This window comes from Chelonoidis abingdonii, chromosome 3, assembly GCF_003597395.2.
Source record: "Chelonoidis abingdonii isolate Lonesome George chromosome 3, CheloAbing_2.0, whole genome shotgun sequence".
NCBI lineage: Eukaryota > Metazoa > Chordata > Testudines > Testudinidae > Chelonoidis > Chelonoidis abingdonii.
This window is the reverse complement of record NC_133771.1, coordinates 91,113,540-91,126,189: the sequence shown is the minus strand read 5'-3', so window position 1 is coordinate 91,126,189 and position 12,650 is coordinate 91,113,540. Positions and strand designations below refer to the sequence as shown.

General features: G+C 40.5%; 1 protein-coding gene across 2 annotated transcripts in view; it reads left to right on the top strand.

Moving 5' to 3' along the window:
- Nucleotides 1-12,650, top strand: part of HDAC2 (histone deacetylase 2) — a 48,041-nt gene that overhangs the window by 20,625 nt on the left and 14,766 nt on the right. For both annotated transcript variants that reach the window (XM_032780007.2, XM_075063898.1), the window contains 4 exons: nucleotides 2,684-2,825; nucleotides 8,446-8,538; nucleotides 8,628-8,736; nucleotides 11,479-11,619. In XM_032780007.2, the coding sequence (XP_032635898.1) occupies nucleotides 2,684-2,825; nucleotides 8,446-8,538; nucleotides 8,628-8,736; nucleotides 11,479-11,619 (485 nt within the window). The remainder of the gene's footprint in view (nucleotides 1-2,683; nucleotides 2,826-8,445; nucleotides 8,539-8,627; nucleotides 8,737-11,478; nucleotides 11,620-12,650) is intronic.

Below are 12,650 nucleotides of genomic sequence, written 5' to 3'. Positions count from 1 at the left end.
GAAAGCTCATGCTCCAAAACGTCTGTTAGTCTATAAGTTGCCACAGGATTCTTTGCTGCTTTTACAGATCCAGACTAACACGGCTACCCCTCTGATACTTGACTATGAAAAGGAAAGGGAGAGGAGGGGCTGGAATACATCTCACTGAGAGAGAGAAAAAGAAAAAAGTAGGGGGGAAAGGGAAGATGAATGTATTAATTTAGATGGAATATATGGGCCCAAAGAGTCAAGGATGTTAACATAACCCATATGACCCTGTTACTGTCCAATATTAAACAGTGTTAAGCAAGGTTCACGGTTTGGTATACAGAAATTCAGTCTGCTTAGTACCATGGCAAACACACCATTAAACATCATTTAAACCTTTTATTAAAAATACAGAAAAGAAGGAAAAAGTTAAAGCATTTGAAATGTAAAACATTTAAGTAATGCTTTCTGTGATGTTCCCTTCTGGTGTTATCTGGGCCGGTGATCTGCTAGGTCACTACAATCCTTGACTCTGGGAACCATCCTTACTCGGCTCTGCTGTGAGAACCCTCACTCCTGGGCTGTTCACACAGCCTCTGGCATGTAAGCTGCTCCTTGGATTGTGCAACCAAATGACACTAGCCAATATCTCCGGTCCCAGACACAGCCCTAGGAACCTCCGTCTTGCAATGTCCAGTTATGCCCGCTGGGTGATGCAAGCTTATATGAATTTGTCAGTTTAACAAAGAATTTGATATGTACCAGGCTTGTTTTCCCCAGAGGAGCCTCTGACACGCTTCAAACCAAACGCACTGCTTCAGGTAGAATAAACAAGTTTATTAACTATAAAGATAGATTTTAAGTGATCATGAGTCAGATTTGGTCAAATGAAATAAAAGCAAAACGCATTCTAAGCTGATCTTAACACTTTCAGTGCCCTTACAAATGTAGATGTTTCTAACCACAGGCTGGCTGGTTGCTCTTCTGCCAGGCTCTCCCCTTTAATAAGGGCTTCAATTGCTTGATGGTGGTGTTTTCTGTAGATGTAGGTGGGAGAGAGAGAGAGAGAGCAAATGTCTTTCTCTTTTATCATGTCCTTTTTTTCCCTCTTGGCTTTGTCTCCCCCCAGCCCCCTTTCAGAGTCAGGTGAGCATACCACATCACAGTTCCAAACTGACCAAAGGATGGGGGGTACTCCCTCCAGAGTCTAACAAACTGTTTTGTTGCTGCCTGTGAGCTGGGTTTGTCCCATCCAAACCCTGATGAGGTGTGAACTGCCCCTCTGCTTCTGGAGAGTTTTTGTCTGAGTTTGCTTTAAGCATGAGGATATATTTTCAGCATCATAGCTATATACATGAAATTATAACCTATAAAAAAAACTTTTGTCTGACAGTCTGTTAGATGGTATTAAAGGCGTTAATAACTGTCCTTTTTGGGGAAAGAGAAGTAGTTACTTGGGATGGCCTCAAGTTGTCGCTGCTGCTACTGTTTAAAGCCCAATCCCATTTCCAAAGAAGACAAACCTAGACAACTGCATACAAAAGGGGGAAGGGCAGAGAACTGGAAAGAAGGAAATGCAGCTTTTGTCTCTGGTGTTTACTTTTATGTACAACCTCACTGCTAGAAAAACACAGGCATGGCTCGCGGTCTTATCAGCCACTCCAAGCCATGGCAGATTTGTGCTAGCATCACATTTTTTGGGCTTTGCATTTATTTTCCTTTTTCTGGTCACAAATGTACAATGATGTTGCAACATTATAGTCTTGCCCAGCTAATCTAGACTTTTATTAGAAGGATAAGAAAGAAAAGAAATAAGGTGGGAAAGGAAAAGGACCTGGAGGGACAGCATGCAAGAGAAAGTCTCCCTTCCTAGTGGTGGCTGGGATTCCACCAGAGTTAGTGATGTCGTCTGGGTCCCTGTCTCAGTCCCAGTCTTATCACGCCATTTTTCAGGATTATGCCAAAGGAGGTCCAGGGTCTCGGGAGATTGTGGGGGAGGCAGCCATGATGGTTAAACTTGCTCCTTCTCCTCTCATTTTTCAGTTAGTGTCACAATAGTGTGCTTCAAAGCCTACCCCAGCCAAAGTCTCTTTTTGAGGACTCCAGAAGGGAGTCGTGGGTGTCCTCTCATTCTGTTCACCAACTAAGCCTAGTTTCCAAGATACCAATTTTTGTTCACTGATTTCTGGTCCCAGACTTTTCTTGCTTACCAATACTTGTGTTAGATCAATAAGCTTTTTTTGCTTGTACTAATTCAGTCTTTCTGTCTTGGTTTTGCACCTTTTCCCATCAATGTTTGTTATCTGTTATTGTGACACTTATTCTCTCTTTACAGTTGAGCTCACAATTCGGGTAAATTTGCAGGTCCAGTTATCACAACAGTGGTGGTGATTGGGCAGGTGGCTGGGGGGGGAGGATGAGAGGGGTGGAATGCAGGAAGAGAATGCAAAGTGTAGATTCTTACTGGGTGACAGAGTGAGGTTAAATGTAGAATGCTTTTGGTGCTGAAGAAATGAATCAATTGATCTTTGTTTTTTCATTTATTTTCTTTGAATGGATATGGTAGCGTCAGTTATCATCATGCTTTTGGTTAGATAGTTAAGATTTCATTTTTCTGTGCTATATTTACATTCTGACTGCTGAATGTCATAGCACTGACATCTCAAATCACGCCATTTTCTCTTGCATCCTTTTTTTATATGTATGTTTTTTCCAGATATCACCAAAGAGTGTTATACATTGACATTGATATCCATCATGGTGATGGTGTTGAAGAAGCATTTTATACAACGGACCGTGTCATGACAGTATCATTCCATAAATATGGTGAATATTTTCCTGGCACAGGGGACTTAAGGGTAAGGTCAAATGTGAATTTATGACTTGATTAAACTAGCTTTTACTTCTCCTTTTCTTGAAAATGTTCATTTTTAGTGTTTGGTCATAATTCCTTCTTCTCACAATAATTAAATTGGGTGTGGGGGGGAAATGCCATATTCTGTGGACTACTCAGCTCCCTTACAAATCTTCAGAATTTGCCTGGGAAATCTTCAGGACTTTTTTAGCAAATTAACTCAACCCATAAGGAAATGGACAAGCTGCTTACTAAATAGTTCAGTTTCAAATATAACTGACTTAAATCGTCTAAACTTTGGCACTTTTTTAGGAAAAAGATGTAGTGTATTTGATGATGGCCTCTGCATTTTCAACCATGTTACATATAGTAGGAAAAATAGGTGCTCTTTGCAGATAACGTTTTTTGACATGTGAACATCTTTTATCTGTCAGTCAAAATTTGATGTTTACAGTACAGTACTATGTGATCTGAAAAGGTGTCCCTTTTTAACTCTAGAAATGTATGCTGAATATCTACAGTAGTAAGACTATAGTCTATTATTGGCTGTAAACTCTTTAATATGCAGATTCATCATGGATCAGATTCTTGCTCTGACACCCCAGTGTGTGCTATGTCAGTGACATCAGCTGTGTTTGGGGAGTTAATTGTAACTTTCAAAAGGGCATAAAATAGTTCTTAAAGTTTTCAGAACTACACAAAATGTTGTTGTGAAAGGTAAGTAAGCACCATTATTTCTTGCCACCTTTGTGATGCCTCCAGGAGATCTTGTTATGTGATACATCATCACCAGTATTCCCAGAGTGGAGCTGGGAGTAAGAATTGATGATTCACAGTGGATATTGTGGAGACTAATAGTTAAATGTTGTCACTAATGCGCCGACTGTCCATCTCAGTCTGGCTATTGGTGGCAATTCCACAGTTCTAGAGTTGCTTGGTTTTGTTAAATTCTTTCTATATCACTTGTTATAGAAATCAGAGGTGCGTATTTTTGTGACATCACTTGACTGGCCACAAGGTGGTACTGTTGATTCAAACAAAAAGCAGCTAAAACGGGATTATTGTAATGGCAAAATGCTATCATTATTTAACAAAGGCATATTTCTTCTAAAGGCTTGGGTAGTTTGCAGTTGTTGGTGAGAAGTCACTTCTGATGAAGTTTTCTGTATTCTTTAGCTAGCTACCTTGAATACAAAAGGACTTAAATGCTTTAGATGGCTGAAATAAAATAAAACAAACAGAAAAGTATCTTCTCTGTTCTTGGTATTTTTTTTATGGTGGACCTTCAAAATGACAAATGATACCTCAACTGTGATAGACTTCCATCCCACACAATCATAATCACTGCTTGCAAATAGTCCTTTGGAATGAACTGTAATGTATATGGATGCAGATGTTTTCTTAAGAGTTCTCCTCTAGCTATCAGATGCCAATTAGAAAAGAATGTCAGGCTTTCACTTCTTCTGTTAAAAGAGCCTATAAGGCTAAGGGTATGGCTACACTTGAAATTTCAAAGCCCTGCCGCAGCAGCGCTTTGAAGTGTGAGTGTGGTCGGAGCGCCAGCGCTGGGAGAGAGCTCTCCCTGCGCTGCACGTAAACCACATCCTCTACGGGTGTAGCGTGTGCGGCTCCCAGCGCTGCAGCACTGATTTCACTGAGGCTTTACAGTGCTGTATCTTGCAGCGTTTGGGGGTGTTTTTTCACACCCCTGAGCACGAAAGTTGCAGCGCTGTAAAGTGCCCAGTGTAGCCAAGCCCTAACACAGAAGGAAGGCTTAAGGCAGTCCTTCAAAGTAAGTATTAACAAACATTCCCCCTCAAGTCAGGATTCTGTGCTGGAGCTGGCTGCTTAGTATAGTAATGAGGCCGGTCCCCTGCCTTCCACGAGGCCCGAGCACGGAAGGAGTCGAAGTATGCCTCACTGGCTGAAGTAACCTCACTGTTACTCCTTGCATCAGCCAGGGCTATGAAGTCCATGTACACGCCCTGATCGTGGGAGCCCTGGGCTCATGGGAGTCCTGCAGCGAGCCGGTTCTGAGAACATGTGGGGTCGGTTGACACTACGTCCGGCTCATGAGACAGCTCATGGTGTCTGACATTATCAGGTGGTCCAGAGACATTTATATCGAACACATCACCGGACACCGCCAATACCACACTGAGTAACTGAGACAGCCAACCAGAGAAATAACCCACTTCCTTCCCTGAGCGACCAAGGGACGCACCCCACCCATGTACCTATCTGCTCCATCAACACTGACTTGGACTCCTTATTCATTCCATGGGTGGGGATGAACCCGAGCCCACTTCTTCAATGACACTTTAAAAACCCTTGCACCCCAATCTGGGTCTATTCCGGTTATGCGATATGTATGTATCTTTTCATCCTTGCAAACGATATCTGTAATCCCCCATAACCCAAGCCTGACCCCAGATGTACAGTATCTTCCCTTTCAACCTGTGTATTTCATTTCAAACATTTCTCTTAGCTCCCACAGACTGCATCAAAACAATCAGCTTCTGTTTGTCAGTGTCCATTGGCTCTGCTCAGGTTTTAATTCCCTCTGACATATTTTCTCTAGTTTAATTTCCAAAATTGAGGTGGTGTCGCCATTGAAACGTAGAACAAGGCTTGTGTCCATCAGAAAGAACATCTTTCTACTTATATGCCCTGTGTATAGAGCTGTGCAAATTGATTTTTTTGTTGTTGTCTGATAGCTGAATGAAAATATTAAAGAGAAATTTGGTTCATCCAAAACAAAACAAAAATTTCAGTTTACTCAACTGAACAAAAAACTGAAAAAAAAATAATTCAGGTTGACCAAAACACTTTGTTCCACACACACTATTTCATTTTGATTGCTGGCATTTTTAACTGCTTTTTTTATTAAAGGCAAAAGAAGCTTGAAAATTCCATTCACAAAACCACTGAAGGAGGTGTTGCCCCCCTTTATACCCGGTAGTTAGGGCACTTACCTAAGATGTGAGAGGCTCAGGTTCCAATCCTTGTTCTGCCTGATGTGGGACAGGGATTTGAACCCCCGTCTCCCACCTCCCAAGTGAGTGCTTTAACCACTGGTTGAACAGCTTTAAGGGGAGAGTGAGAGAGACTCATCCGAGAATATCCTATAGCTAAGCTCCTTCGTTTTCAGTTTAAATAATTTGTACTGAAAAATTCCCAGGTCTTACAAAGTTTGTTTTGTTTTGTTTTTTCCTTTTTTCCAATTTTTTCCCTACTTCTGTATCATTCAAATATATACAAAATAACTTATTTTATTAGGAAAATACATTGCATGAGATTAATCAACATGTATCTCTCTCTATATATATAGAGAGAGAGATTACGATAATACATTAGTCCATGTGTATATGCAATGAAGTAAGGCTATGTATTAATCTAGAAGATATACACAATAAACAGACAGACACCCATGCAAGCTCTGAAGTGCATGCACATCTGAATAAACTGATGAATCTCATGCCCACCACATACATGTTTCAAGCTGTTAGCAGATAACAGTTTAAAGATTTGATACACTAAAATGGGAAGAAAATGAAAATTTGCATCAGAATATGTTTCAGAACATGAGGAAGTATTTGAAAGCTTTAAAGAAACAAAAACAGGAGAAAAAGATAAAGCTGAGTGTATGCGCTGCAAATGATGTGGCCCAATTATTAAATGTAAATATTTATAAGCTAATAGTTCTGAGTCTACAACAGTAAACTGTTTGTTCAAATGAAAAGTTTTATTTGTGGATTAGAGATACATTGTTTTCTTAAACTCAGAGGTGGCGTTATGTTTTGAGTTCTGTTTTTGTTCTGCAGCAAACCACATTGATGAATGGAATTCAAAGCATTAATCTACTGATGCTTTTTTCACCTGTCCTTTCATCCACCAAAATAAACTGTGATATTTATCCAGAAAAATTAAGGGTTTTTGCACTGATTTTTCACCTGTTTTTGTTGTTGTGGTAATAAACCTTGATAAATTCCTGGGAAAAACTAAAGGCCCTACCTATAGCTCAGTGGTTGGGGAATTTACCTGCAGTGTGAAAGATTCAAGTTCCCATCAGGCAAAATGGGGATTTGAACTGGTCTCCCATAGCTTGGGTGAATTCTCTAACCACTTGGCTATTGGGTAAAATCAGTACCTCCTGTTCCATTTGACCCAAAACTGCATGTTTTGATGAATAAACTTTCTATCCAGAAAACTCCTCCCAGCTCTGTTCTCCAGCTTTTTGAATTTCTGAGGGTTCTAGTTCAGCCACATCAACTCCCTTGGGGTTAAGCCCACTGGAGCTTCTGTTCAGCTTGGAGGATGCCTGCAGAGACCCTCTCCTTTCACAGTTTTCCTTGATAAATCAGTTGAGAATCTACCTAATGCTGCATACACAGATGCGCATATTTGTGACCTAGGCTGATGCAGTTGAAAAAGATGGTAGCTTTTAGTATTTTCAGTGTATACCAACGTAGCCCTCTGAAAATGTTAGTCTGACAGTCGCCAAAATGAAAATGTGTGTCTTGAGTGCTATGGACAATATTGTCCAGATACCTGTATACTCAGTACTACAGTATTTATTTAAGTAATTGAACTGTTGATTTTTTTTCAGACTTCTTTAACTTGCTTTTTTAGATGATTTGTTCTTGTGACTTAAGTAAGCATCTTACGTGCATGATTATCACTTCAAGTTTAATACTATAATTAAAGCTTGGGGAAATCAAAAGGGAAATCCATGCTGATAGTGAACAAGAGTTGGGGAGGAGTTGAGAATCATTCACCACTTAGTATTCTATGAGTTCACCTTGTAGTTTTTGGCTCTTTCTTAAAAAAAATAGGCAGTTTCTCCAGGTGACAGATTGCTCATGTACTACCAATAAAACTGTTCAATTACCAAAAACTGGAAAATACTCAAATTGGCTTACTGTAAAATTTACAGCAACAGTGTTTTTCAATTAACCCAGTAAAATTTGGACCTGGGTCAACATACTTAAAATAATAACTGATGGCTGTATTCTGCTCTCGAGTAATTGATCAGTGTTAAACTAGTTACAAAAATCCTCTGGCTTATGGTTTTCAGACCTATTAGTAAACTTCCTTTTATTTTGGAAGCTTTTTACCTCCTTAATTGGAAGCATTTGTTTAGGGGAAAGGAAGCATCTATTTCTTGTTGTTCATATCAGTCACTTAATAGACCGTTATGGCACATTTTATATCGATGTGAAGGTATGGCTTATTTTTAAAGGTTTCATTGTTACTCCATGCATCAGCCAACCAGGGGATTGGGGCGGGGGGGGAGCATGGATTACTGGCCATATGGCTGGTTACTCTCTTCCAATCTGCAAGTACAGTTTCTCTTCTATTTTAAAAGCTTCCATTTTATGGAGGAACATATAAATGGTACTATTGCTCTCTTAATCATTACATTTTTTAAATAAATATATGGGGATGGTACACTTTCTCCATTTATGCTTCAGAATGATCTTGCAGAAGAATAGGGAATAAGCACAGAGTCATTTTTTTTTTTTCCCTGAATAATAGCACCATATTTTAAGACATATGGTTTACTATGATTTGGTAAGCATTATCTTCTTCAGTAATAGTGTATTTTTCAACTTCCTTTGTAGGACATTGGAGCTGGGAAAGGCAAATACTATGCGGTTAATTTTCCAATGAGAGATGGTATAGATGATGAATCATATGGGCAGATATTCAAGCCAGTGAGTATTGTCTAAACCCTATTTGAAAAACTGCCTGGTTGGTGTGAGGTTGAATTTAAGATTTGCTATTTTATATTGTTTATATACAGATCATATCCAAAGTGATGGAGATGTACCAGCCCAGTGCCGTGGTATTGCAGTGTGGAGCTGACTCGTTATCTGGTGACAGGTTGGGGTGTTTTAATCTTACTGTCAAAGGTAAACAATAGAGAAAATGCTCCCAGATGCACAATAATGCCTGTTAGATAGAATGCATGGGTTTGATTAATTTTTATTTAGGAGAAGGGAGCCTTCATTCTCCAAGTTACTATCAAATAATATGTTTGAGGGAGACAGGTTGAAGTTGGCAGGTTAAGTCGGATATTCGTTCTCTTCTGGCCACCAGTCCAGTTCACCGCCTGTCATCGTGAATGAGACTGGTAGCCAAAGAGATCGAGAAACAATTGTTTTTTCTCTCCCATCCACATCCATTTACTAAAATTAAGCAACTTGTGTTTCCACCTTTTCCATAACCATTTCTTCTTTAGATTGTGTATTATCTTACTATTCCTAGTCTCATTTCTTCCTCCATTTTTGTTTTTTCATTATCTCTTTAGTTCATTTTGGTTTGGAACTCCTTGGGCTTCCCTCTTTATTCCATAGCTGTGCAGCTCAGTTTTAGATTGTGGGGTGATACACCAAATGTGTGATTTCCACAATCTTTTATGCTGGATTTAAATTTCCGTAATGTACATAGTCTACAACCATGGGTTCACTTTGTGATGTTACTAGCTATATTTGACTGTGAATGCTTTTTCAGTATGCCAAATTAGCTATATTCTTGAATTGAGAATATTAGTTGCAGCACTGAATTTTCTAGTAAACGAAGATGTGCTGTGCCTTACTTTAATTTGTCCACGTTATTAAATTTCCAGAACTCTCTTGATTTTTAATAATTAATAAAGTCTTTCTCAATCTATTCAACTAAAGTTATATGTTAGTATTAGCAAAATGGGGAGGAGAAGTAACATTCTTTTGATACTTACTGAATTCTGTTAGTACGCTTTTCTAAAGAAAGAAGAAAAAATTACATCGACAACTGTTTCATTGTAATAGTAACACTATTCTTCAAACTTATTTGAATCATCACAGTTTTGTTTAAGGTGACAATTCATAAAGGTTTTTCTAGATACGTACTTAGGAACACAAGTTCCCTTGAAAGATGTAAGTCTCTTAGATCGGGGGTTCTTAACCTTCTCTTTCTGAGGCCCCCCAACATGCTGTAAAAACTCCAGGGCCCAGCGGGGGATGGGGGAACTCAGAGGTGTGGTTGTGGGGGTGGGGGGGCTCGGGCATAGGCATAGTTTGACTATTTTTGTGGGGGGGACAGAGCTTGGGTAAGGAACAGCACCTCCAACCCCTGACTCACCTCAGCAGGCCACCCCGCCCATTCGGGTTTTGGCAGGTGTGAGGGGGAAGCAACCAAAAATTATAACTCAGATGGGGGGTCTGCAGCTCAAAGAGTTTGAAAACTGCTCAGGGTGCAGGCAGGAGGTACCTAAGTGCGGTGTGCAGGCAGGGTGCAGGGAGAGGGGTAGCTGGGACTGTGTGCAGGCAGTGTGGTTGCTAGGGGCTGTGTGCTGGCCCGGTCCCCCCACTTGTGGTCGCTGCTCTATGAGGACTCTGTGAGCCCTGGAGCTGGGTCCCCCCACCTGGTTGGCTATTACTGGCTGCCGAAGCAGTCAAAAGGAGCTGAGGAGTGGCCACAATCCCAGGCACCAGGAGACAGGGGACCATTGTGGCTGCCAACTTCATAGCACCTGCCAAAGCAGCAGATGCCCTGCACTGCCCAGCTCCAGTTTCCAACCTCTGAACTGGCCAAGAGACAAGTGGAGAGAAGGTGAGCGGGGGATGGAACTGGACCTCCCTGGGTAAGGTACTGTAGTTTGTGGGGAGGAGCATCGCGCTCCCAACTCTGCCCACTGGGTTTGGGGTTTCTGCCCCACGGGAGCACTGGGGCATCAGCCCTGCAGCTCCCGGCTTTAGCCCCATGAGAGGCACCAAGGTTCGAACCCCATGGTGGCACTGAATCTTGGGGCTCCAAGATTCAGCCCTGCAGTTCCCAGGTTCAGCCTTGTGGGGGCGCCAGGGTTTTAGCCCTAGGGGGGGCACTGGGCTGCCCTCCGCCCCACCAAAATGGCTCTGCAGCTGACCCCCTGATTGAGAACCATTGTCTTAGATGCTTTTGAAAATCCCACCGCGATCAACTTATCTAAGGTCATACATGAAGTTTTCAGCTCTCTGAAAACTGAGCCCACATCTCCTAATTCCCAGTCCAATACCCTAACCACAAGACTGTTCTCAAAATAATCATTGAGTGAAGGCCAGATCCTGAACTGTGATGTGGTCCATTCTGTGACATTCCAGCAGCACAAAAGATGTAGAAAGTAGCTCTCTCTCCCTAGATGGAGATTTTGTCCCCATAACTAATGCTCTCTCACTGCCATATGGCTCACTGGGAATCTAATCAGCTAGTATACTCCAGAGCAGCTCAAGGGCTGCTCTAAAGTGTGCTGGGGTCAACATGGAACCAGGGAGAGTCGGATAGCTGCAGCCTATTCCATTCTGGCTCCTGCACTGCGCTGATCCAAGAATCTGGCCCTGTATTTGTCCTTGCATGCCTATGTAAGTTATAAAAAAGACAACATTTTGGAAAAGAGAGAATTGCAACAGTGCTAATGCAAAGTAGGAGAAAATGTTGTGCCTTGGGTTCTGTCCATTTCTCATTTAGCAATCCTGACATCTATTTTTGTTCTAATGACATGAATTCAGTTAAGAACAAAAAGTGATGTGCTGAAGCTGAATTCTAGAACTTTCATTTTAATTAGGTTCATCTGACTTTTTTAGTAGAAATTAAGTTGTGTTGGTTTTTTTTAATTGGTTTTTAAATCTTTTTGGTAGGTCATGCTAAATGTGTGGAGGTTGTAAAGACTTTTAACTTGCCACTGCTGATGCTAGGAGGAGGAGGATATACTATCCGTAATGTTGCTCGATGTTGGACATATGAGACTGCTGTTGCCTTAGATTGTGAAATTCCTAATGGTAAATATTAATTCTGAAATATATTCTTCTGTCTAAACTCTCATAAGGATTGTGAAGTTACTTTCTGTCACATGTTATCAGAACCAAACTTACTCTTAAACTTATTAGTCCAGTTCATGATGAGTAGCAAATAAACTTGTCATCACCTAAAATCCAGCATCTCTCAGGAACTTAATATAGTTCTGGCATGTGCAACTTTGTTTTAATCTCTTAGACTTTGAGTCTGGTACTTTGTCAACAGGATGTATGCCTACCCCTGGGGATATGCAGTGGTCTTCTGGGGATACATCAACTCATCTAGATATCTGCCTATTTTTACAACAGGCTACATAAAAATCACTAGTGAAGTCAGTACAAACTAAAAGTGCATACAGGCAATGAGAGCATACTGCTCTATATACTATACACTGAAGTGTAAGTACTATATTTATATTCAGTTGATTATATGGTAAAAATGAGAAAGTAAGTAATTTTTCAATAATAGTGTGCTGACACTTGTATTTTTATGTCTGATTTTGTAAGCAAGTAGTTTTTAAGTGACACTTGGAGGTACCCAAGACAAATCAGACTCCTAAAAAGGGTACAGTAATCTGGAAAGGTTGAGAGCCACTGGTGTATTTTTCACTTTTGTTAAATTTAAGCTACTTTTGGTCTTAAAACCATAAATTTCTTGATTGCATCTCTTCTGTTGTACCCAATTTTTGAATACATAAGTCCATAATAGGGACTTTACTGTTGGTATTGATTTTTCATGGAAGGCACTCAGATACTGTGGTGATGGGCAGCAGTATAAAACTCTGAGATGCACACCTCAGAAGTTTCAATAGTCTTGACTTGGGACAATATATCTTTCAGACCACATTTGAAATGGCTTATAGTAAAATTTAAAAATTATTTGTTGGCTTGTTCGTTTGCCTTTTTCCTCTGTTTTAGGATGGTTTTGTTAATTTCAACATTTTTTCTTACTAGACATTTTTACTAGACACTAGATTCTCTCATCTCTATTCACTGACTTCAGTAGAATTGCTCTT